Here is a 26,175-nt window from a genome sequence, read left to right on the forward strand (position 1 = left end):
TCCTATATTTCATTGAGACTTTTACATGTCGAAATTTATATTATCCTGATAATATGTTGGATAAATTATGAAGAGAGATTCTCTGTAACTCCAAATCCTTCATTTACTTCAACGATCAAGAGTTATCATTTGTATTCCGATAGATGATGTTGATGTTATAAGCCTTTTACATTCTTTCGTTTCATTTAATAATATTAATTATTAATTACTACACCACTGTCTCCTCTAGACCGTTCTACAAAATTTAAGTTATCCTCTTTTTTGAGTAAGGCTTCATTCACTAACTTGGAAGGTTCATGTTCAATTTGGTTCGACTTATTAATAAGCAAGGAAGTCAATGGACTACCTCACACCTCGATAACTCTAATTCATTTAAGAATACAAACGGAACTGACCTCCTACAGGATTAAGGAACTAATAAATTACAATTTGCCACTCCGTTATTGCTAAATTCAGTTTCTCATTGATTCAATGATTAAAGATTGTTTTCATATTGTATAATCTAAAGTTTTATTCATCAATTATTATAATATACAATTCATGAATTAATTAATTTGTATTTTAATTGATTCAATTAGTTCGAATATATCGCCTTAATTGGGTAATAACACATTGGCAAAGGTGGAGCATATTATTCGCTAAAGATTCTTTTGTCGTTAATGTTTAATGTTGGTATGAAGACCTGTTAGGGGATTCATAACAATAATTACTTATGCTTGAAAACGAAATGTTAATAATTTCCCAAGGTGATGAGTTGACGTAAAACTACTTGAACTCTCAGAGACTCCGTACGATACTGGGATAGTTCTAATTCGGAGAGAAATTTAACCGTCAATCAAATATGTATTGGAGGTATTCATGGGATAAATGACATTATCTTGCCAAAGTGGATCCGTTATATTCCTTCCCGAGACGGAATTGGATGTACGGATATAGACGTGACCCCTTTTATTAATTATTAGTATAATTGATGTAAAGCGCGAGGGAGTTGAATATACCGTACTTCTCATTCCCCTTTTCTTCTTCCTGATCAACAGCTATTTGAATGATTTTCACTTTGGTATCTAGCTATTTATTTGGCTATTTAGTGAGCTATTTCTTATTTTATTCAATTTAAAACTGTCCAATAATATAAATTTGTCAATTATTTGGTTCATATTATCAGACAGCGCTTATTTGGCGAATAATAGGACAAAAATCCAGCAAATAAATAAAATACTAATGTCAAAACTCCTATTGAACTTGCACTTGGGGATTTGGTTCGAAAGGTACCACCGTGAGATATGTTAATAATATAGGGGGCGCTTCGAATATATTTACGTCTTCCTGACTGTATGTGTACATTATAATTTATAATATATTTTATAATTTCTTTATGGAGTTTATATAGAAGTATAGGATGATTCCATAGAAGATTTGAAGCGATTGATGTATTCTGATATCCCTTGATTTTACAAAGCATAAGCACTTTTCCAAAAAGAAACATGAAAAAGGACCGAAATCATCTACTAGTTAGCCATACCAACTGTTATTTATCTCTTATTTACTCCCAAACTATCATTGTCATAATATTTCTTCACAATTTTTAAAATGAATTACAAAAAGAGTGCGACAGGGAAATTTACCGGGACCAAGAAGGAAAACCAAAACCTTTATAACTTTTTATTAGAAAAGTATAATGAAAAATGTTATCGAAAAAACTTTTAACAATCAATCTTGGCAAGAATGATTCAATATGACTGTCTCCAGCCACCATACGAGGTAGAAATTTGGGGCAGTTTGCCACGATATAATATGGTATAATATTGACTTGGAATATTAATTTGGCAGGATTTTATGGGTTCAATCATGAAATAGTTGAAATGAAAAATTGAAGGAATTAATTCTTTGAGATATAATGAAGGCTGTGGTTATTTAAGGAAATAATTATGATGTATTCATTCTCAAGGTAGTAAGTTGAGTTACTTGCTATCCTTTTGATGGATGGGAGTATTTCTACAACATTCAGTTCCTGATTATATTATATGTACTACTCATAATATTATGTAATTCAAGGATACTTTTTTTTTAAATTTCCATCAATATTTTATATTATATAGCTACATCTAATTAATGTAGTAGGCATGTATTAGGAATTATAGTTTATATGAAAAGAAAAGAGAGTCGATCTTATTCATTGATTGATTATAATATCTATCGAATTTGAAAACCCTCTATAGTCATGAGTATACTTTAAAATAATATAATCTCAGATCTGATATTATGATTAAAAATAATAAAACAAAAATTAAAGTGGTCACCCTGACAATTTGAAGAATGATTTGAGAAGCGCATCATAGCTGTCATGACGTTTTACTAATCCTCAATTCTACTCCTATTCCAACACAGACCTACACTTATATCCCTGCAACCAATCCTCATTGTTACTTTTCGTCTTTTACCTACTTTATACTGATATGTTATATCTTATGAAGAAAAAAATAATGATAACAGCTTTGGAAAATAAAAGTAAATTATTCAGGGAGAAATTACAAAGAGCCTCTTCCATTATCATATTATTTTCATCTATTGTCACAAGAAATGAATTGATCCATTAGTTCAGAATATATGTGTATATATCTATTAATCTTGATTCAGGATTAACTTTTTTAAGAGCATTGTAAGTTATCAATCTATTTTTCATAATTTTTCGGAAAGTTTTGATCAAATATATTCCCACAACCTCTTTATGACGTCATTTTTCCTTCCAAAATATTATTGAAGTTATTTAATATTTGCTATTAGTATTTACTTTTAGTTCATTCATTGTCGATGAGTTGTGGAATTAACTATCGGTAAAAAGACTGGATATGGTTGAAGAATCCTGTTCCTTTTGTGATAGACTCATTGCTCTATTAGAGGCATATCCTCAGGAGTCCTGTTCTTTGTTTCCCCAATTAAAAAAGATATTGAAGGATCATGAACATAGTCTTTTGGAGAATGCACATCATCGAGTCGAGGACTTTCAGAGTATCTTTGATGTAAGAATCCCTTGTAATACTAATTTAAATTAAGTACTTAAACCCATTTTTTCATTTGTCTTCTATTTAGATACATCTTGTTAGTACGGAACCTGCTCACGTGAATTGTAGTTTCTGCTCAGTCACAGATTTCGTTACTACTCACGAATATTTGGAGCATCTAAAGTAATTAATGATTCCTTGGATTATTGGATTATACATTACTTATTCTCAATTTCTTTTTTCTTCCAGTCAGCATTACTTAGATGTATACAGACTATTTAAAAAATACTATGTCAATAACCCTGAAGATCCAAATGAAAACTCCTCCCCTATTACTTGTCCCATTTGCCATTCCTCATTCGTACACAACGTCGAGAAAGGAGAATTGGTTGCCTCAAATATACGTTCCTGGGTCTCAGATCATTTCTATGACTGTGGAGAGCCCATACGCCGTGAGAGAATTGAATCCATATCTAAAATATCACAGGAGTCTGCTTTATCTTCCAAAATAATTAAATGCGGTTGGTGTGAAGGATCATTCTTACATAGAACGGCACTCAAAACTCACATGGAAGTGTGTTCAAAACAATCTACGTCCTCCACAAATACAAAGGAGATTTTCAAAGGGGATTGCCTTGCTAAACTATTAATCATAGGCAAAGAATGTATAGAGTGTAATAGCTTTGAGACTGTTTTGAACCGAAAGGAGGATGTTAAAAGGAGAAGCCAATTTGTCAAACATATTTTTAATCAGCATCCTGAGGAACTTGATAAAATGGATATGAGTTACGAAGAATTATGTTATTTGAGTGAACTCTTTGAAATTGAAGACGTTCACGTTCCAGAAGTAAATAAAGAAGTTGGTGATGACACAAAGTCAACTAAAAATCCTACACATATAAGTATAAGTGATCCTAAAGAAGATTCATCCAGTACGTGCTCAGATTCCACGTTCTACACATGTATTCTATGTCAAGATGAAGAGTCAATTTTTAGTAATACTTTAAACCTTAAAACTCACTATGCAAAAATACATTTTAAATCCGAACTTATTCCAAGCGAAATGACAACATTTCCGTCAGACTGTCCGGAACCTTATTGTTCAGCTACTATTAAAGACGAGGCAGGAGCTGTGTTGCACTTTGGTATAAGTCATTCCTTGTTGAGCACAATCATGTTAAACAGCAATGATTCAAGAATTCAAAACGAGGCCTTGGTCCTTTTTTTAAAGAGGCTTCAATCTAAATCCTCCATCAACTCTTCTACACAACGCTACGAATGCCCCATTTGTTCCCACACTTCAGGAACCATTTTTGGACGATTGCGGCATTTGTGCATACATTTTAAGTATAAATATTTTAGTTTTATCGTGTTAGTACAGATTTTATACTGCCTTAATTTTAGGATAGAATTAATGAAAATGGCTCCTTGTAATAAGAAATTTATGTGCAGTTTCGATAACAAGGGCACTCCCTGCAATTTTCTATCAAAGAGCCCTTTCGGTCATGTAGTGCATGTTGGGGTCACTCATAAGTTACTTGAGCCTATCTTGGATTCGAAAGGCTTCAGTTTTAAAGATCTCCGAAAGCGACATGACCAAATTTCTGAACAGTGTATCGTCTGCAAAGAAATTTTTGCTTCCAAGGAAAATCGACTTTTACACACTTGCAATTCTATCTTTGAAAAGGAAAGTCAAATCAGTGTTGGTTCACGGAAAAAAATATCCAAGAGTGAAGAGGGAACCTATAATCTCGATGAATTCTTGTCAGACATTTCAGAAGGCGAGGATGTGGCTCCTCACTTCCAATGTACGGAACCATCCTGTGAACTTTTCTTCCCAACACAAGATTCTTTGGCACAACATTTTGATAAAACCTCTCACCGAGTCAACTATTCAAATCCTGATTCTAAATAATGTAGATGACATTTTACATTCTTTTTATAAATATATATTTAATACCTAAAATTAAGTTACAATGGGGGAATGATTGTTACGTCTTGGAGAGAAGAAAAAAAGAAATTTTAAGTCATATGAGAGTATAGAAGGGTATAATAAGGAATAAGAGTATTAAATATGTATGTACATGACTATGGTTTGTTCCAATTATACATATATTGTAATTCAACTATTGATTAAGTATCAGGTGGCCAGGCTCAGAAACTTTTTCTCCATTTCTTTGTCAGCAAAAGGGCATTCCTTCATAACAGTTGCCTTTACCTCAGCTTTTAATTCTTCGGCATCGTCATACTTATCGAGTGAGCGGAGTAAGTGATCACTATAATATGAGAAAAATAATTGCAAAAAATAACAACTTTAGAGTCGCCAAATAAGAAAATTTTACCAGGATTCGACGATAACGTTTAGTCGATATTTGCAGACATTCATCTCTTCAGATACTTCATTCTTTTTTTTGTTCATTAATTCTATCTCTTTTTCAATTTTTTCTTTTTCAATCAAGCTTCTTGTCCTGGAATCCGCAGCATATCCTCGATTCTTTAAGGTGCGACGAGTATTTTTAATTTCCATCCTTCGCTTCTTCGAGAGATCCTTCAGAAGAATGTTGAGCTCTCTTGTACTTATGGAGACCAGTCTTTCATAGGTTAAATTTATGTCCGGAATGATTTTTTTCCGCAAATTGCTGCCGGAATCTTCATCTAATGATAATTGCGAGCCATCAAGTTCATTTGTATTATTAAATACATCCTCCAAGACTTCGGAGCGCCTCTCCACTACGAAGTTATAACCTGAAAAAATGTAACAATTAGAAAACTCAAATATTGAACCTCATAAATCAACCGCTCACTTGTGGCACTGGAAGTATCTGAGACGCGATCCCCTTTGCTCCGATTGGTGGACTCCTTAACATCAATTGGAATGATTTTGACGTTTGGAGGAAGTTTAATAAAATTGCTCATCTCTTTTTAAAGAAAGGAAATAAATAAGTGAAATTCAATTTGAATGAGTTTGTTCTATGAGAGACTTTATTATATGTTAATGTTAGTTATTAATATATTTCGTGCCTCTAATTCCATTTCATAATCTTAATGATGAAACCCTTTCATTTTGATATCGTGCGAATTCACTCTATATAACAGAAGATTTAAAAACTGAAAACAAAGTTACACTATTATTCTCAAAAAGATTAACAAAATGACAAAGGACCAATACACTTTCCTTAGGACAACCACCGATATGAATAACAATGAAAATGATACTAATGTCGTCTGACACTCACTCACTGTATGCACGTGAATGAAGCGAGTGAGAGCTGTTAAGGGGAAACAGCTAGAAGCATACATATTAATATTATAGCAGGAACACTGAAATTACTACTTCTTTTGACGTCCGCTTTTTTTTTTACTTGAGTGCAAATAGATTTATCATATTAATAATGTAAATGCAGTAAATTGAAACTTTAACAGCTCATAAGTCATAAATGACCCTTTTTAAACTACTAAAAATTTAATTTTTTTATTGAAAACTTAACACATAATTTTAATTGAACTTAATTTGATAATGAAACTAATATAATATGTACAATATGAATATACAAATGACATAGAAGAAAAAAAGGACCTAATTCACTATACAATCTGATTTCAGCTTTGAATTTTTTTTAATATTAGAAGAATTCCAGATTCTCTAATTTGATTATATAAAGCTGGGCTTGTATTGTACCAAAGTATTGAAATTCCTACAAATTCAGGAGAGTATCTTCGTCCTTTCGCACTTACAGAGTGAAGATGAAGTTGTTCCATAATAAAGCTAATATGATTTTTCGAATTAAAGTCTTAATGATGTACGGCTCCTTGCAATATCTCAATGGCATAATTTATGTTTGATGCTAGTTTGTGTTCATTTTGTTTATTTTTTAGATATGCTAAAAAGTTATTGATATCAGAATAACAGCTCAGACTCTTTGATGAACATATATGATTCACTTCGACAATAGGTATAGGAAGTCCTTTTGAAAAAATTGAGAAAGAGAGGTCATTATTCATTTTTAAACCAAAAAAAAATGTAAGGTACAAGATCATGTGATGATAAGACGATAAACATGACGGAAGTCTTCATTATATAATAAATTAATGCCTTTGGGTAAACACGATTTATCCAGAATTTTTTATATATCCGTGAAATTTTTTATTTCATCTTCTTGAAATAAACATTCAATTTGAGAATTAAGACAAAGTCTATCTTACTCAAATCTGAAAAGATACAATGCACTTTAAACTACTTTAAAATGTTAATATGCCTTTTCTTAAGTATAACCTTTTAGTAGAAGTAGATAAGGTTGTTGTCTTTTCAGGAAAAGTTTGTTTTCACAAGTTTTTTGGAATATCTGGAAATACTGTTAGAACAGCATCCGATTTTAATTTATGTCGTTTAAGTGGACTAAATATTTTTGCCGAGTTGAATTTGTATCCGTTCTTTCATGAATAAAAGCTGAAGTAGGAAAATGCTTGCTACAGATTATTGATTTGCCTCCTAGTTTTTTCTTTCGATGGAATTGACCAATAATTTAAGTTCAGAATCTTTTGGAAACTTATGAAGCTAATGCATTTCTTCAACAATTTCTTCCTCACTATGATTTTGATGAGTTTTTTTCTTAGGATAACCAGTCCTACAACCTGGAAAACAATAAATAATTATGTCTAAATAATAAATGCAAAATATCAATTTATTACATGAAATAGTTAATAAATTCATTAAATAATTCCAGTGAAAATATAATAAATATATCATTTTATTGTACTTAGAGACTTTGTGGTTAAAGTTAGTAACGTATTTTTGTTTTCAACAATTGTTAATTGTTATATATCTACTTTTATTTGGTAATTATACATCTTTACAAAAATGTACATACATAATTATACATAAATATAAGATATATCAGTAAAAACTAGAATAATCATTTGGAATGACTATATGTATGTAAAAAATGAATGATTCATTTCTTCTTTGCACTCTTGTAAAATAAAAACAAAAAAGAGCGCATTCCATATTCATTTCAGTGTTCCCTGCATACAGTAACACCGCTTCAATCAGTATTCCCCTCATGAGGCAAAAATTGTATCATAACATTCATAAGATATAGAAAAACCATCATCCAATAAAACGTTTACTAATGACGTCACCAGGGCTGAGACCCAACGTTACTAGAACAAGGTTAGGTTAAAGCGTTAAAAGAAAGTAGCGTATTAAAGACTATTTCGTCATGATTTTTTATTATTTGAGTCGAAACAAGATGCATTTCCCCCCGCTAGGGTGCGTTCATGAAGCAACAGCTGAGTAGGTAAATAATTAATAAATATGAAAAACCAATTTAATTTTTCAAATTTAAAAGTAATAGGCTAATTGTGTAATAGACTAGTAATACTAATGAGTAATTGTTAGGACACGAACTATATAATGGAGGGATTACGACTTCTTTTTCCCTCGCACAATTTATAGACACTAGTAGCTACGACTTGGAATTATAGCGACTATTATTACTGTCTATTAGTTATTTATTACTCAGGAGAAGGAGGAATGCGAGCTAAAAGAACTGGAGAACTCCCTGGATCCTAAAGACATTGTTTTCAGAGGGATTTCATACAATAGATCTTCCTAAAAAGCATTCACATATATGATATAGAGATCCACATTCCTCAAATGGTTTCAGGCGAGTCAAATGCCTTCATCTCCTTTCTACAACGTCTGTTTTTGTTCAAGGGATATTCCTTCTTGCTTCCTCACTCCCTGGATGGGATATTATCTCCTTGTAGAGAAGGATCCTTGAGAGGACAGATGCCCTACACATCAACATCTGCGATCTGTGTCACTTCTCACCTATTGACTCATTGTCTTTATCTTCAAGAATACATCATTTCCTACAGATCTCCTACGGGCTTATCATTGACTTCTCAAGAAACAAGAAGCTCCATAAAAACACTCCAACTTAATTAAAGACTGTGTGTAACTCAGAAACAGAAAGAGTTACTTACTATTTCCCTCCATCCTCAACTCCTTCATTGAAATCCGTGTGCCCATTCCTACTTAAGTACACACTGCTTCGTCTCTAAGAAACCTATTTCAATCATCAGAGTCCTTCGGTGTCCTTGATGTAGATCACGCAGAAATAACTTATCTTCACCACATTTACATTAATTCCATTTATTAGGTTGAGTCCATGATGTACGGTCTACAAGGTCAATTATAAAAGCTGGACTCTATTCTCTATAGTTTGGACTGTAAAGTATATTATGTTCTGCTATTACATATAAATAGTTATTGTATCTTCTATTAAATCATACTAAACATATATTAAAAATGAAAGACTTTCAAAAGAAAAAATGCTCTTTTATTTCAAAGAATTGGCAGTACCTCCTCCCCCTCCTCCAAGTCTGTCAATACAATCTACGAAGAAGACTGTTTGATTTCACTCAAACCCATTTGGTAAATGAAATAGAAGGATTATTCTATGTTAACTCTTTAGCCTGGTCATCATCAATTCTATAATTCAATCCAATGCCAAATATAGTCGATTCATATGTATTGTTATTAGTAAATTGTATTGACTGTCACCCCATGGCGAATTGAATCTATGAAAAATCATGTTACTTCGTCAATCCCAGCATTAAAGATCAAGTCATTGTGATAATTGAATTTGTTGAATTTTTAAATTTCAAATTATTTAGAAAATCAGAATTGAAAAATTAAGTTTTGAAATACTTTCGTCTTCAAGACAATTAATTTTTTTACTCATAATTTCAATTTTTTTATTTTATTGAAGATATAAAATAATTTAAATGTTTTATCTCTTTTAAGTATAAATGCCAGTCATGGCATATGCTTTTAACTTCAACTTATTGCATATTAAAATTAAATGGAATTGAATGTAAACTTGATGAAATTGTTAGAGGGCTGAACATTTCCATTGGAACTCATATCACTTGGTCTTCAGAATTAAAGGCTGACAAGTCTAATTCTACTACGCTGGATTGACGATTCTTACTATCCGGTGGTAAGAAACATTTTGTCTTCAAAATGTTTTTCACAAATCAGTGAGGTCGGAGCTGGTTTCCAATTAGAGGAATATTTAAGGTTAGATAATCATTGTCTCCTTCTAATTAGTTATCTTGTATTTTTTGGAAAAGGAATTCTAAAGAACTGTATGTTTCCATGATTTTTTTTTTTGTATTTGGATCCAGTTGGCTCATTCATTCGAGCACGGAGCATCCGCTCTTTTGTAAAATTATACTTAGTCAATTTGTTCCCTCTTACCTGAAGTACTTCCTTATAAGTAATGAAACTATTTTAAAATGAAATACTCGTAATTATTAAAGAATGAAGTAAGTAGAATTGAATGGATGATAATTTATATATGGATGAGCTCAACCCCCAGATTGATTCATAAGAAATATTAAATGATTTAAAACTTATAAAATCATGTCAGGTATCAAAATCGTTTGAAATTTCTTGTTGTCTAACCTTGTTCTTGTAACATTGCTGATATCGGCTATTTTGGGGGCCTGAACAATCAAGTTTTACAACGATGAAAGTATTTTTTTCATTAATATTAAAGACGAATACTTTATTGAAATATTCAATAATATTAATTTTTAAATTTTACGTTAACAAATTGTGTAACAGATGTAATTATGAGTAAAAATTTACCTAATAAATATTGATTTTGCAAAGATTAATTGCCGATATCTTCAACAATAATAACTATTGTATTTGTTATACTTTTGCTCTAGATTCACAGTTATATTATGATCTATGTATTATTTAACAGTTGAAATGAATCAGCTCCTTTAACTATAATTACAGTCAAATTTGCTTAAAAAGCTACTTTTTCTCTGTCACTCTGTAAAATACTTTGCATGAGAGTAACATGATGCTTAAAACACCTGGAAAAGTGCAACTTTTTGGTCGTAATTTAATCATAGAAACACTCAAAAATTATAGAATAGAAAATTATGTTTTGATTTGCACGGATATTTTTTTTAGTCTCGTTTTTATATTCTATAATAATGTTGGAAGAAGATTCCTTCAAAATAATTGGCTTGACAATCCCAAGGTTGAAGATATTGAAAATAAGAATCAGGCATGTTAATAATAGTTCAAATGTGCTAATCGTTCATCATTCAAAAATCTTTCATGAATGAATTAAAAAAAGTGAACGACAAAAAAATACACTTGTAAATTGTTCATGGTCTATTTAGAATAAATTAACTCAGATCCCTAGTTTTTTCAATATCTTCTATAATCCTATTATTAAATAAGTTTTTTCATGAAGTCCTTCTATTTTTCTTGCTTAATATATTTTCTCACATACATACCGTTATTATTTAACCATTTTAACACACTAAGTATTCAAGTCCATTGCAGGATCCTGGGTGAATTAGGAAACAAGTTTATTAATTATTAATTGAAACCCAAAGAAAATGTTTTAGTCAATGTATCCGACCTCAGAATTGATGGTGAGTTCTAGGTGGTAGCGGAAGCTGCAGCAGACACTCTGAATTTACTCGGCGCTTGATGGAATAGTCTAGGGGTTTAAGGTCTGGGCTCTGCGGTGGCCAGAATTCCTTTGCCAAAAAGTGCATTTTGGTCTGGAGCCACTCTTGAGGGTTCTTTGTAGTGTGTGCAGGTGCTCCATCTTGTTGGAATACCCAAGGAGAATTTCCAACAATGGATTTGATCCATGGGAGAATTTTGGTGTCCAAAAATTGGACGTACTCATCAGCTTTTAGCCAGTATCCTAAAGAGAACCACACTGGACTCATGCAAGATCTGCTGCAGCCAAAGATTGAAATTTTTTTAAATGTCTGCATCATACTTTTAACTGGAATTATCTTTGTTAAAAGTTAAAAGTATGATGCAGACATTTTAAAAATAGTTTTATAATTTTTTAACATTCAGCTTTAAAATATACTTACATCATTTATCTCTATCATCAACACTGAGGGATTAAAACAGCTTTGAACCTTAAAAATAACCCAAAATGTATGGCCTTTTTCTGAAGGCCACGAGGCTAAGAGAGAAAAAATTAGGAAGAAGATCAATTTATTGCATTGGATAAAATTGAATTGTTTTTGAATACATTTAAGGTCATTGGTAGGGGAAATAAGAGTGAATTCCATTTACCTCTATTAGATCGTTGGAGGCAAGTATGACAAGGCTGTTCTGAATCTCTTTGCCAAAACAAGGACAATGATACGAATAAGATGCCTCAATGCACAATTAGAATTTTTATACTGGAGGGAGTGAAAAAATAAGAGGAAAAAAGCAAATCGGCCATTTTTAAGTTTAATTATAATTTATCCAAATATTCAATATAATATGAATTATTACCAAATAGATTATTTTATATATGTATAGTATATAACTTATCTACGGCAAAAACCAATTCTTATTATTTCCTATGTTCTGCATTATAAATTTATCCTTCAATAAAAAGTGAAGCACATCTGCTGTTCATTATATAATCGTTAGTATAATACACAAGCCTCTAAATTTCATATTAGTGATATACTGATATATTGTTTATAGTTGATGGAACTGGGGAGCCGATGGGGCCCAGGCCCTCCCAAGAATTTCATAGTAATATTTATTACTTGTAACTATTAGGAAGCCAATAACGGTGACACAGGAAATTTGAAATCCTTAAAATGGCTAGCAACCCCTCCCCAAGGAGAATCTTGCCACCTTCCCCTGATATGTTACTTCATCTCCCTAATATTTTTTAACTTATTGCACCTATGTCATAAAAGGATCTTGCTTGAAAAGTAGAAAAATGTCAAAGAAATAGAACAATAATTTATATACTTTGTACGTTTAAAGAATATAGCTGTATCCCGTCCGTGACGTCACAATTGATTTATTTATTTTTGTTTGCATAGAAATGCCCCGTTCTTATATTCAAAAATACTCTACTTTTTATGTAAATTTTGAGAGATTAAGAGTTTTTTTTTTTTTTTTTACAATGTTTCGATTAGCAATATTGTAGTACACATCTAAGAGACTAAAATGGAAAGAGGAGACAAGACAAAAATATATCAAAGAACTAGAATAGCAACGCGTCTCCCGAATGAAGAGTAGGAGAAACAGAAGAGAACAAGAAATTATCTACCCGAATTAAATAGTTAAGTGTTAACATTTCTGTATTATTCATTTTTATTTTTTGTTATAATTTTTTAAATTGGGGTCCTGTAAACATATTTATTAATTATTTTTTAGTTATTTATGATATTATTATTTAAGTATTATGTAATAAGTGCTACTTCTGTTCTATAATATTATTTTGGCGTAAATAAAATTCAAGTTTTTAATGTATATAATAATTTCGTATATAGTGAAATGAATACAACTTTTGTCCACGGAATAAAACTGCCTTGCAATTTGTCTTCCTTGCATATTTCGAGTGCAATTTAAGATTATCAACTCTCCCTTGATGAAAAAGTCGGATCCTGGAATAAATTGATGCCAACTCCTTGATCAATAGAAAAATGTGATTGTTCATTGGATTTCCATCTAATAAATGTTGATTAAGAACATTAAAAATCTCATTCTGTTTTTAACTAATTCTTTTTAATACTTGGCTGTCAATTGAAAGATGAATTCATTTTTGATTAAAAAGAGCAGCTTTGTCAATTAAAATCAATTGAAAATAGACTTGTTCAGTTTCATGACACACAGCAATTGCATTTTGTGAAGGGTAGATAAGGCCTCCTAAATCTTTTCTTTTAATCAATGCTAAATTGCTGTGATCAACTTTGGATGAATCTGTTAAAGCTGATTTGCATTTGCAAGATATGCAACAAAGACGTCTATGTAATTCGAGGATAACAAATCCAGTGATATAGCTGATCACAGATTCCTTAAATGAAGAGAGTGTAGGAAGTAAGGGAGGTTGAATCTCACACAAATCATGTTCTTCCTTAAGTGGAGGAATATCTAACTACTTAATTAAGGAAATTGCTCCAGAGTCCATCTACTTACAGTTTCCAGGAGCAAGTATAATAGTGTCATCCACAGTCAATCAGTTTCCATATCCTCTTTTGTCTTCCTGATGGACAAAGAGCCTTTTATAACTTGCCTAAAATTAAGAAGAAATTTGTGTTTGTTTAATTAATATTTAAAATTTAAGAAGTATTATAAAATTACTTAAAGTTGACATGATGTTGGAATATTATTTTGTCCCAATCTGCAACATAAAGCACAAAAAAATAGTTCTACGGGATCTTGTGAGTCAAAATATATTGCTGGTAACCATAATTTATATACTCGAATTATCTTTGTTAAAAGTATGATGCAGACATTTTAAAAATGGTTTTATAATTTTTTAACATTCAGCTTTAAAATATACATACATAATTTTTCTCTATCATCAACACTGAGGGATTAAAACACCTTTGAACCTTAAAAATAGCCAAAAATAACAAAAAATTGATGGCCTTTTTCTGAAAGCCACGAAGCTAAGAGAGAAAAAATAAGGCATATTTGGAATTAGGGGATCAAATTCTATTAAATAGAGCATATACTGTTTTTTTGTTTTTTTTTCTGTTGGACAGTGTTATTATTTAATATTTTTTATGTATGCGATGCGAAGAAAAAAATTTGTTGTAAAATTATAAAATTAATTATTTTATATTTCATACATATTATAATTGTAAATTAATTTGAATTAATATAATATTTCTTACATATTATGATTATTAATTAATTACAAAACATTGTTTATTATATTAATGATTATCATATTTTTAATTTTATAATAACATTTTACATTAGTGACATTGTTCATATTAAAAGTTTTAACATTTTATAAACTAATAAAGTATATTTTATTTTAATTTCAATTGTCATTGTAAATAAGGATAAAAAATGTGATTATAAATCTTGAAGTTTATATGCCTATAAATGCATTTAAATTCAGTTCCCACTAGCAATGTGCCCGAGCTATTACAAGGATTTGTTGAAAACCATGTTTCCAAAATCTATGAAGCCATAACAGATACCTCATATCATAATAATTAGTTACTTAAAACTAAATATGACTTATTTTGAGAAAAACTTAATATTAATAATTACACTAATAAGGCTTCTACAAACTATTTATCTTGTTGAGTTAGAGCATAAAAAATTATAATCTAAAGACATTCAAAATAATGAGAGATAACGAAATAAACAAGTTACTTAAAAATGCAATGATGAAGTTAAGTAGCGAAAATGGAACTATTAATTAAGAAAATTTGATTGTAATATTAAATATTATATGCATTTGTAGATGTGGTTCACACATGGGAATGTAAATTATATAAAAGTTAAAACATTATTAATTTATAAACATTAATTCTTGAAGCAATAAATCAGCACTTAATTCATATCAAATCCCCTTCTATATTACAAAGTTACTTACTGAAAAAACTCCAATAATAAATTGATTTTTGAATGAGAGCTTAACTTTAAGCTATATGGAAGATTTTAAAGGAAATAATGGTGTAATTAGTAACTACTTATACGACAATATTATTACAGCAATCATTAGTATCGTGATTGTAATAATGATTATTTTTATTATGTGTATAGTGGCTCCTGTGAAGTGTTTGTTACGATATCAAATATATAAAGCTCTATCAGACTATATCAATACAACATAAATTATTATACGGTGTAACTATTAACTATAATCTATTATATAATAAATACGACGTAATCATAATGGTAGATATTTTATAATACTTAATTATTAATGTTTACTTCGCACCCCAAATCCTAGAGCTTCATTTGTTACCACATTCATTGACAGGATGCAAGCCAGTTTAAACTCTGACATTATCGCCGTTGTGAGAGTAAAGTGCAAGGAAGGACACTCCTGGTCAGCTTTTCTTCAAAGAATTTCATTCGCTTTGTTTAATGTCATGGGTAAAAATTAAAGTGCTTAACTGAATGATGACATCCGATTCTTAACAAAAAAGAGAATGGGATCTACGAATTCAGAAGCTAATAGAAAAAAAGCTAGATTTCAATCAAAATCTTCTGACTTCTAGACTTGGACCAACTTTTTACTTGTTGATAGTGCCTTTTCTTTTTTATATGTTTTTAATGTTTATTTTGATTAAAGTACAAATAAAATACCACTTCTATTAGAAATATATAGCCTCATTTTTATTATTTTGATGATTTTCCCTAGCAAAATACTTTTAAAAACTCTTTATTTTGTAGCAAAACACTTTAAGAGAGACATTCCATATTGATATAGAATAAACAAATACCCATATTGAAAACGCGTGAGCGCAGTGTTCTGTCCTTCTTAAAGGAGTCCTTGGTTCAATACATCTGATTGAAAATTCTAGCAAGCCCGATTACATTATGGTCTAACCTTGTATATCTATTAATCTTGCTTAATCTTTTAAATACACACGGACGTCTCTTCTCTATGGACACCTCACTGTAAAAGCGCGCTACAGAAAGTGGCTGACAGTCTTAAAAAGGAATAGGAAGTTTTTATAACTAATATGATAATTGTAATTGTTTTTATTAGACAATAAAAGAGAATTCAAGTAATATATTAACATGTACATAATTAAGTGGGGCCTGATTGAAGCTTCGAAATCTTTATTGAAGAGGCCTTGACATTCTTAGCTGTGTTCTGATTTAGAGTCCTTTTTCTGCTCCCTTGACGGACCCTATCATTTATTTGACTGACCAAATTCTTGCCCATCACATTGAAGAGAATTAGGGAAATCTTGCCGTGCAAACTACTCCATTTGTGACCTTGTCTGCAAGCAATAGCATTCATAGCTTCAATAGTTGAATCAGAACTATCCAGCATTTCCCCCCGAAACGTAATTACAAAAGAAGCTCTTGGATTCGAGGTGTTAAGAAGTGAATCCTTTCTTTTCTGTACGTTGGTGATGAAGTTAAATAAAGAATGAGTGTAACGACAAGTAAGAAATACGATATCGGTTGAAGTTGAGAGACCTCCTCTATTCATAATTTTTATCAACTAATCCAAATTAACTTGTTCCTCTTCGGATTCAGCCATCAATCTTATGCCAGTGTTAAATGGAGAGTCATTGCCAACCAAAAGAGAACTGCATTATGAATACTTCGTTTTCTTATTGAGAGAGAATGTGATGGAAACAGCAACAAAATACAATCCATTACTTTCTCCAATACTGCTCATTTTCTCTAGGTCTGAAGGATCCCAATCAATGGGAAGTATTTCAACTTTATTCCCGTCTACATCAGCCTTAATCTCAAAGATAGTCATACAAATGAATTTTACGAGACACTTTAACCTGATTTTCTTTTCTGCCTCCAATATCTGTCTAACACTAATATAATAATTAGTTCCACATAGTTGTCTATACGAGCTGAATCTTCCCTCTATACTGTCAGACTGGAATATGGCAAGCAATATATAGTCGAAGTCCTTATTCTCAGTATCCAGCAAGTACTCAGCAAGATCTGCTGCAGCCAAACAAGTATACTTAGTTGCCAAAAAAGTAACTTTCGTGAGTTCTCTTTCACCACTATCTTCCCAAACAGTGAGTAAGATGGCAAACTCTTTGAGGAAGGACAAACCAGCACGATTTTCTTTTGTGATGGGTTTTCTAATATTGTCATTTTTCCTCAGCCCAACTGTTTGTGTCTTTACATTTAAGATGTTCCACATGGTCCGCACAAATTCAAGAAACTCAACTGTGTCCATGAACTCAGGTCTTTCATTGAAGTAAAACTTAATGGCTCCAATGGTTGATTCATAAAAAATAGAATCAGCTAACTGCACGTTCGTCTTTTCCATTGCTGTCGGATGAAGAGACTTGAGAGTAAGTTTATGAGCATGTCTTACTTTATACGTGGGTTCCTTGTGATAGATCTCTTTAATGTGAGCAAAATTGGGACGTAAAAACGTTTTGACACCCAGAGAGTTCAGGGGATATTGAAGTATTCTTGCCGCTGAAAACAGTTATAGATATTTTTGAAATTGTGCACAGAATCGAAGAGGAGATGCACCTTGAGATAATTATTGTGAGGATGAATTATGGATGTTTGTATATGACCAGCACAAAGAAGCTGCGAGTAAAAGTTCCTGTTGGCTGGGTGGTTATCGACAGATAAGGCTACAACAATAAATCCAATTTGGTATAGTGCTGCCTGATGACTATATACTGAATAAAGATGAATTCGGCATTCAAATTTTGCCACGGGGATAAGAGATGCAACATCCATGTATTTTCCCCAGGAGACTTTATCATAAAGGTGGGACCGTTTTAGTGATTTGATTGTTCTCAGTTTCTAGAAACTTGCCTCTCACAAACTCCACTCTTTGAGCAGAGTAGACCTCATCAATTATGAGAGTCACATTTCGTTCTCTTCTGTTCAGGTCTTTTATTCTGTTACTTAAATATTCTAAAGTTGAAACTGGCAAACTTGCCTCCACAGTTACAGTACTTGAAAGGGCACTAAGATGCTGGGGTCATGGAATTGTGAGAGTATTTGATATATAAATTTAGACGTAGAGGGCAGTACTCATATTTTGCAACAGAAAGAAGGCCTGCACTGTACCTCCTCGCTTTTGGGTTCTGAAGAGTAGTGTCAACTGCTCTATTAAAAGTTCCAACTTTGATGTTTGGCGTGTCTCCAAGTCATGGGATTCTTTCAATCTATACAACAAGCTCATAATGACTTCACAGGTGTCATATTGAGTCAATTGTTCCTTTGATCCAAGATATGCAGCAATATTAATAGCTTCAGTCACGGAATTGATCTTATTCGGTTTTAATCCAAGACAGTGAGAGACTGAAGTGTTGCTGATCCTCTCATGTCGTAGAAAAACTTTGAAGGTGAGGTTGTCCTCGATTTCCAAACCTGCTTTGATTTCTAGGCCCTTGTTCTGAGTAGCTTCAAGTTTTACGAACGACAATTTGGGTGCTTTTATAAGAAGAAATCCTGATGGCAATGTCTCCCGTGATAACTTATCAAACATATCAGTTGACGTGTGCACTTCTTCCTCATTGAACATTTCAGACTCCAAGGCCTCTTGACGTTGGTGTTCAAGTTGGAGTCTTTGACTATTAGTGGAAGCTCGAGTTGGCCTTGGTGGTGGTGATGAGAAGGAAAGGTAGTCCGGAGGCTTAAGGATGGCATTGCTTTGCTTTGGAAAAACTGAGGGGACATCATCATTTTTCAAGCGTCTGCAAGTCATAAACTAACAAATAGTACTACAATTATGAGAAGTTTGAGCTGCTTTGCCGACTACGAAGTTGCCTTCTATACTCCCGGCTTTTGCCATGTCGCTTGTCAACGGAATTAGTAATGAAGTCTTCCTCTTTAAAATGTAGGCAACATATCCTTGAATTTTCTGTTATTGTTTAAATGGTTGTTTTGGTTTGAAGATCCGTGATTGATCTTGGTATTACCCTTTCCCAGCATGACTAAAGATGAGGATTAGGGGGTACATTGAAACCAGGAAATTTGTGGTAACTAATGTCAGGGTTCTTGGGGGTACCGTCATACCCCTGTCTACATCCTGGTGCACAGCATTTCCATCCCATTCTTTTCCAAGTAAAAACAATTAAATAATTAAAAATCACTATATAATTTATTGAAAACAATAACGTCGTCACACCAAAACTAAGTACTTCTTCTTCTATACGGTGAATAATTTTAATAATACAAGGCAAAACATCCAGTCGCTTGATGGAGCCGGCGTGCGTCTTTTCTTCTGAAGAGTGCAGTCCAGAAGCTTAGAGACGTCCATGATATATATTTGTTGTTCTAAATGTCAGCTGTTTAACGCACTACAAAAGAAGACTGTCAATTCATCTGGACTGCCCGCATTGCCCTTTTAGTTCTTTATATTATATTTTTTGTTTAAGAAAAGATGGTTAAAATAAAAAGTAATCAAAAACAATGTATATGAATTAAGTTCAGGATTCACGTAACCTCGATCAACAAATATAAATAGAATGATTAAGGTAATGTATTTTTGTTTTAAAATAACTTTTAAAATTTTTTAGATCATAATTATGTTTCAGTAACTATAAACTATGCTTTTAATTAATACTTTAGGTTTCTAGTTAAATCTTAAGAAAAATACATAACCTTGTCCGAAACGTTGACTTCTGTTAAATTACATTAGATTAATCTTAGTCAAATTACGTGATAACAATGAACTGTGCGGAAGAAGTTTAAAGCCCATATACGAAAAATTTAGCTTATTTTTTCATTAAAAAGCTTGCTGATGTTAGGAGAGACCCTATATTTATAGGTTCTTGTGCTAATTGTTCTCCTCCCTGAATGGGAGTATGTTCATAAGGTTGATAATTTTGGTAAGAATACAAAAGCGTGCGAGGAGAAGAGAAGAAATACTTCTGGCAAGATTGATTAAATAATATACATCTTCTATCAAGAATGTTATCATTCCCGCCTTTATTAGCCAATATTAATATAATATTAGATGCTGATAGTCGATAGAGAACTGAATAAAATGCCTAAAATAACGTCGATTTCTGTCTGGATTTCTGAAAATGGAGGCCCAGGAATTTGGAAAATACTTACCGGATGAGAAACAGATGGTTTGTCGGATTTATTGATATAAATGTGCCTTTAGTCCCCTGTCTAGAATTACACGCCACTCATAATCCTCATCTCATAACAAGAGTATGGATATCTATAAAATCAAGTTAACGATGAATACATCAAGTCAGACTTTAACTTTGATCTCACAAAGATGCTTATTGCATGTAATATAACCTTATCCATTGTTAATCATCCTACGTTCAAAAAAATTATGGAGAAATACACGGATAAATTCTTCCCTTCCTGAGGAACCATCATTAATTAACGGAGGATGTTGGTAATGATGTCATTTATAGAAATACCTCCATTGTAAATTGTGAAGTTAAGATAATTTTCAGCCTGTTTAGAGTTATCCACACCAAATTACGAAATGGAACTCTGAATTTGGTACCATCTAACAGTAAGTATTCATTTTTTTTAAAATGTAATCATAAAATATGATTCTATTTATAGCTTAAATTATCAAGAATTATGATACACAACTCATTAAATGGCAAAAACAAGTGCTTAAATAGGTCGCAACAACGGGAGTAGTAGCTTTGGATGGTTTGCAACTAGTTTGTCTGACATTAGTTTCTTCTCTTAAAGACTTGGGTATGATCATTAGGTTTTCCAATATTACATAGTCAATAAATATTACTTTTTTATCACTTAAAGATTAGCTATGGTTGATAAGCCCCAAGAAATGGTGTTCAAAAAACTCATTAAAGGCAAAAACAACTGCTTAAATAGTCCCAACAACGGGGGTAGTTACATTGGGTGTAGCATTAGAATTAGCAATTGTGCGTATCCTTCATGATAATAGTATGCTGTAATACAAGCATAAATAACGAGGAAAAAATCTTTTTTGATGCCCTTAATAAGGAGTAATATCGCCGGACATTACTACATAATTAGCTTCTGCACTAAATCTTTACGATGGATTTAATTCTAACATTTTTTTATTAGTATATTTATTGTCTAATTTTATGAGTTTTACATTTACTATATTATTAATAATTATTTAGATCTCATCCGGTGAGATATATCTATCATGTGCACAATTGTATATAGCAACTTCCACATTAGGAAAAAAGGGCGATGATCTTTTTTATTAAACTCCACGTCTGGCTTGTGTTTAGCAACTTAAAGTTATGACATATTTAACTGAATTCATATCAGAACAAGAAAATATTATTTAGATCAATCTATTTTTTCAATATTCTGTATTTATAATTTATTATTATTAGTTATATGATTAAAATTGTTTAATTTTGTATATTTAACATAAATGTATGATCGTTTATTTTTTAGTATGTAGATTATGTTTAATTTAAGCCTTCTTTTTAAACTTGGAACTTCAAATATATTTCGAAATACTCTACTTTGTCGTTTCATTCGTTATTATTCTGAGAATATGGTTCATAATGAATTACAATTTTATGGAGTGTGACGTTATCAAATCTACTGTAAAGGATAAAAAACGTCTAAGTCAATTATACGTAGTATATCTTCATTATACATTTTGCTAATAAATACTTTCGTTATACCCTCAAAAATCATAATAAAGCAGGCAGCTGATAATCACATCAGTATTTTAAACAATGATACCATATGTATTTTTTCCCCCTTCTCCTTGCACGCGTTTTTCTCTACAATATTATCAACTTTAGACTCATAACTCATAATATATTAACTAAAATTCAACTCTATATTTATTAAAAGATGTTGGAAATTTGTTGATTTACTAAGATAGCATTTTATTTTTCTGCAATTGGTCAAACAAAGCGAAAAGTCGTTTTTTGATTATAATTAAAAGTGAACGATTTAAGTTAACTGACGATTAAAAAAGATGAACGACAACAAGCCTGATAATTAATCAATCTTCCTAAGCAAAATAACTGACTGTGTAATATAATACACATTAATAATGTTTTAAATGAATATAAAACTACCTTATTTCAATGTGTATATGTCATCAACGTACCTAGACAATTAAAAAATAGTTCCCCCATTACTTTGGATAAAAGCAACAATTTTGCTGAAACCGTGGCGTTGCTTTTATCCGGACTACCTTGATTTATCTATATGAGAGTTTGTTTTAAGTAAAATGATGAAATAATCAATAATAAAAGGCTTTATATGAATCAATTCCAGACCAATAATGAGGACTTATTTGAAGTACCCCTAACTAACATGCATTTGATTTTTGAGTACATAATATTATATAAATGTAATTTATTTATAATATCTAAAATCAATAATACTTTATACAACGAATTAAAAATAAAATATCACTTAAAAAATATAATTAGTTCATATAGTTTAAATGTTATATGTATTTCATTTTTCTTTTTAGAAAAATCTTTGCAAATAAAATAAAATGAATAACAGTAAAAAACATAGTGGGAAAGAAGATGGAAGTAGGTAGCAGTATGAGCCTCAATAGTACAACAAGCTTTATTTCTAAATTAAAGATGTAATTGCAATAATACTGTATTGTAGAATTTTGGAATATTAACTATTGGTAAAGGGGATAGATATTTCTTAGAAAGAGAAGAGCCCAACTTAAATAATTCCTTCACGAGATATTTATTTTTTAAATTAACAGAAAAATAATGAGTTGTACCATTTGTATGGTAGATGAAGAAAAAAAAAGTAGTCAAATTACAAGGATTAAAAATATTTTGCATCAACTTAAACAAATAAAATACAATATTCAAAATAAATAACTTTGTATGAATTGTTAACAACCTAGGAGTCATTTTTGTTTGATAAATATTAACGATTTAAGAAGCTTTAAAGCTCGAATAATAAAATATGGTTTTTAATATAGGTATATGTATATATAATGTTATATATCTTATAGGATGGATTTTGTGTGCTTTAAATAAAAATAAAACATCACAAGTATCTGGGGATTGTTCAAAAAACAACAACACTGCTAGAGAGAAGCGAGGTAATCTGACTACAATGAATTTTTGTCTTTTAAAGAGTAGCAAATATGTATAAATAAGTAAGAATGTATAACCCTTTTTGAATGTGTGCGACTCATCTGGCCATAGAGTAATAATGATAGATGAGGATGGACAATTAATGATGTCATAAAATTAACTATAATTATTTATCTAACAAAATAGTCCAATCAAATCTATTACTACTACAATGTGTCATGGGAGGAAAATTAGGTTTGTCTAATTTCCACTTGGGAGTTTGAGATTCCGAAGGAGAAGGGATTTGAGTTACTAAAGCTACACCACAATATGAGACCTTTTTGATGATGTTCATCATTTCGGATACAGTTCTTGCCTCGCCGCCCACGAGTTGTCTCGAGCAAGCATCAAGAGTAGGAGCATGTGCCACTACGAGAACGTTTCCTCCAACCTCCTCTGTGGCCTGTAGAATGCATTGAGTTACAAAACAATTACGAACATAAAAATTTTCTGCAGATTCTTGGGTGTCTTGGAGTTCATCTTCAGAGATGTAAGGCTTATAGCTCAGATCTATATTAAACCCAGCTTCAACCAATTCATCTTTAGTCATCCAATCTGGCATGCTTCCATCCTGATACCAGGCTAGCCATTCAAATAGACCTGGCTCTATATGTATTTTAAGATGGGACAATCCTAATCCTTCTAATAGGTTATGACATGTCTGAATACATCTAAGAGAGGGTGAACAGTACACATGATGTATTGAAACGCCACCTAATTGCATTGCTTCGCCCGTTAATTTAGCCTGAGTTTCTCCTAAACAAGTTAGGGGACAGTCACGAGTAAAGCCTTCAGGACCTTTTGATCTAATTGGCAAGCTTCGAGGCATATTCAAATCTTTCCTAGAGTAACGACCTGATGCATCGAAACAAAATGGAATCCAGGAACCAAAGGTGAAGTCTACTCTTTCTCCATGCCGTACAATATACACTTGTCGGGGTTGTGAAGGTATCTGAATCGGCTCCACTGACGACGAAGACGACTCTTTATTCTCATTTTCCTCTTCCTCATTGTCTTGAAGAGTATCAAGTAGCTTAATGCTGGAATGAAGTGTCCATGAATTAGAGTCCTGAGTTTTCTGAACATAGTTCTTTGGTAGATATCCTGAACATCCAGTCAACCAAGACACACCTGGCACCCATCCATCTGTTGAAGCAGCATAGTCAGCATGGGCAATATAAACGTAGTCGCCAGATAGGAGGGGTAATTCATCTTCCTCACGAGGAACAAGTGGATAATTGACCTTGTAGACACCTGTATCTGCATTAAGAGCCTTGGGATCATAGGAATAGATACGTAGTTCCCAAGAGGAAATGTCCACAGGAACATTTTCTAAATCTACAGCGGAAAGGAGATCTTCGAGTGCAGAGAAGTGTTTTGTTGCAAATTGATAGGCTAAAGAGACGTGAAATCCATTGGGAATGGGAGTGACATGTAAATCTAGTTTGTCTTTGAGAATGATTTGAATGTCTTGGACCCAGTTCCGAAGGAGGGACTCTTGTGGCTTCGCAAAGAACAATCCCATGAAGTTGTGCGACGTATATTTTTCAAATTTCCATACTGTGTCCTTGTCAACAGGGAATTTGAATTTACCCAGGATGAATCTCAAGTGATGAACCTTGTGGTAGGGAACGGAAAAGGGATTGACAAGAGTCACATGTGGAAAACATTCATGGACCCCATTCCGACCGATCTGAGTTCGAGTTCCGTCCCAAAATGTCTGTAGGCGATCTTCCAACTCTCCTCGAGGAACAAGGTAGAGAAGAAACTTACGAGGACTCGGATCATCCAGTCTGGGGTCATGAACATGAGAGAGGAGCCAATCCGATGCCACCTGAACCCCACGATCCCCTGTCACGACCAAGGACTTCTCGGCACGAGCTCGAGGAAAACCCATAGCTAGGAGTGTCTGGAGAGAGGAAGGACTCTCCTTCTTTGTTTTACTCATTCGACGTGATGTGTCTCTTGGAGGAAGAGGCTCCGATGGCTCCATGTTCGATTCACTATTAAAAGTTATATTATTATTTCTCATCACACCACTAATTTATTTTTTAATAATAACGTCATTGAATTTATTCTGAGCTCCGCAAGAGGGACTCGCAGCTCACTCCTTCCCTTCCCCTTTACTGTGTAGCTCTCGCCCTCTTCGCAAAGTAGGACTTACCACTCACTCTATTTAACAAGAGCGAGGGCACATTTTCTTCACGCACGCATTCTCTCATCATCGTCCATCATATCAACAATTTATCATGCACTTTAGACTTCATCTAACACTTGAATTTCACTTGGCCCAGCTATATCCATGTATTAGCATTTACTATATAAATATTGTAATTCGTATGATTTTCTCAATATAGTACGATACGTGATAGCGAGAGAACAAATTCCATGAATATTATTATCTCCTTAAAAGCAAACTTCTCCCTCCTAGCTTCTACATTATTTGAATAATAAATAAACTACGGAGTACAGACATTTCACATTGCTTACAGGTACAAAATAATGTAAGCAGTAAGCACATTCATTACTCTAGGACCTAGGATGATAATTATGATAGTAACCTGGAAAAGAAATCATTTCTTATTATGTCTTACCATCTTAAATTCATTCATAAATACCT

General features: G+C 32.2%; 3 protein-coding genes and 2 long non-coding RNA genes across 5 annotated transcripts; 2 read left to right on the plus strand and 3 right to left on the minus strand.

Annotated features, from left to right (window-relative positions):
• The first annotated feature begins 2,714 nt into the window (after positions 1 to 2,714).
• LOC121131876 (uncharacterized) lies at positions 2,715 to 4,968 on the plus strand. Its single transcript, XM_040727274.2, has 4 exons — positions 2,715 to 3,020; positions 3,091 to 3,185; positions 3,252 to 4,349; positions 4,407 to 4,968. The coding sequence occupies exons 1-4, from the start codon at positions 2,850 to 2,852 to the stop codon at positions 4,915 to 4,917; spliced, it is 1,875 nt and encodes a 624-aa protein (XP_040583208.1). The 5' UTR covers positions 2,715 to 2,849; the 3' UTR covers positions 4,918 to 4,968.
• Positions 4,969 to 5,034: 66 nt separating this feature from the next.
• Positions 5,035 to 6,247, minus strand: LOC121131877 (uncharacterized). The gene is made up of 4 exons (XM_040727275.2): positions 6,024 to 6,247; positions 5,807 to 5,920; positions 5,345 to 5,747; positions 5,035 to 5,278 (listed from the first exon to the last, which is right to left on the minus strand). The coding sequence occupies exons 2-4, from the start codon at positions 5,916 to 5,918 to the stop codon at positions 5,143 to 5,145; spliced, it is 651 nt and encodes a 216-aa protein (XP_040583209.1). The 5' UTR covers positions 5,919 to 5,920; positions 6,024 to 6,247; the 3' UTR covers positions 5,035 to 5,142.
• A 1,945-nt stretch (positions 6,248 to 8,192) lies between these two features.
• On the plus strand, positions 8,193 to 9,339 carry LOC121131878 (uncharacterized). Its single transcript, XR_005869186.2, has 2 exons — positions 8,193 to 8,299; positions 8,351 to 9,339. It is a non-coding gene; the product is annotated as an uncharacterized lncRNA (long non-coding RNA).
• A 473-nt stretch (positions 9,340 to 9,812) lies between these two features.
• LOC121130707 (uncharacterized) lies at positions 9,813 to 13,081 on the minus strand. The gene is made up of 4 exons (XR_005868793.2): positions 12,139 to 13,081; positions 11,931 to 12,010; positions 11,459 to 11,752; positions 9,813 to 11,383 (listed from the first exon to the last, which is right to left on the minus strand). It is a non-coding gene; the product is annotated as an uncharacterized lncRNA (long non-coding RNA).
• A 9,704-nt stretch (positions 13,082 to 22,785) lies between these two features.
• Epp (Ecdysteroid phosphate phosphatase) lies at positions 22,786 to 25,999 on the minus strand. The gene has a single exon (XM_040727276.2). It carries the CDS (start codon positions 25,585 to 25,587, stop codon positions 23,683 to 23,685), a length of 1,905 nt encoding a protein of 634 aa, XP_040583210.1. The 5' UTR covers positions 25,588 to 25,999; the 3' UTR covers positions 22,786 to 23,682.
• Between the last annotated feature and the right edge of the window lie 176 nt (positions 26,000 to 26,175).

This window comes from Lepeophtheirus salmonis, chromosome 1, assembly GCF_016086655.4.
Source record: "Lepeophtheirus salmonis chromosome 1, UVic_Lsal_1.4, whole genome shotgun sequence".
In the NCBI taxonomy this organism is placed as follows: domain Eukaryota; kingdom Metazoa; phylum Arthropoda; class Copepoda; order Siphonostomatoida; family Caligidae; genus Lepeophtheirus; species Lepeophtheirus salmonis.

Excerpts from the sequence above, each read along its gene's own strand:
- LOC121131876 (XM_040727274.2), top strand. The coding sequence starts at position 2,850 with ATGGTTGAAGAATCCTGTTCCTTTTGTGATAGACTCATTGCTCTATTA. Across the intron at positions 3,021-3,090 it reads ACTTTCAGAGTATCTTTGAT|ATACATCTTGTTAGTACGGA; the intron begins GTAAGAATCCCT and ends TCTTCTATTTAG. Across the intron at positions 4,350-4,406 it reads CATTTGTGCATACATTTTAA|GATAGAATTAATGAAAATGG; the intron begins GTATAAATATTT and ends CCTTAATTTTAG.
- LOC121131877 (XM_040727275.2), bottom strand. The coding sequence starts at position 5,918 with ATGAGCAATTTTATTAAACTTCCTCCAAACGTCAAAATCATTCCAATT. Across the intron at positions 5,748-5,806 it reads AGATACTTCCAGTGCCACAA|GTTATAACTTCGTAGTGGAG; the intron begins GTGAGCGGTTGA and ends ACATTTTTTCAG. Across the intron at positions 5,279-5,344 it reads AACGTTATCGTCGAATCCTG|TGATCACTTACTCCGCTCAC; the intron begins GTAAAATTTTCT and ends CTCATATTATAG.
- Epp (XM_040727276.2), bottom strand. The coding sequence starts at position 25,587 with ATGAGAAATAATAATATAACTTTTAATAGTGAATCGAACATGGAGCCA.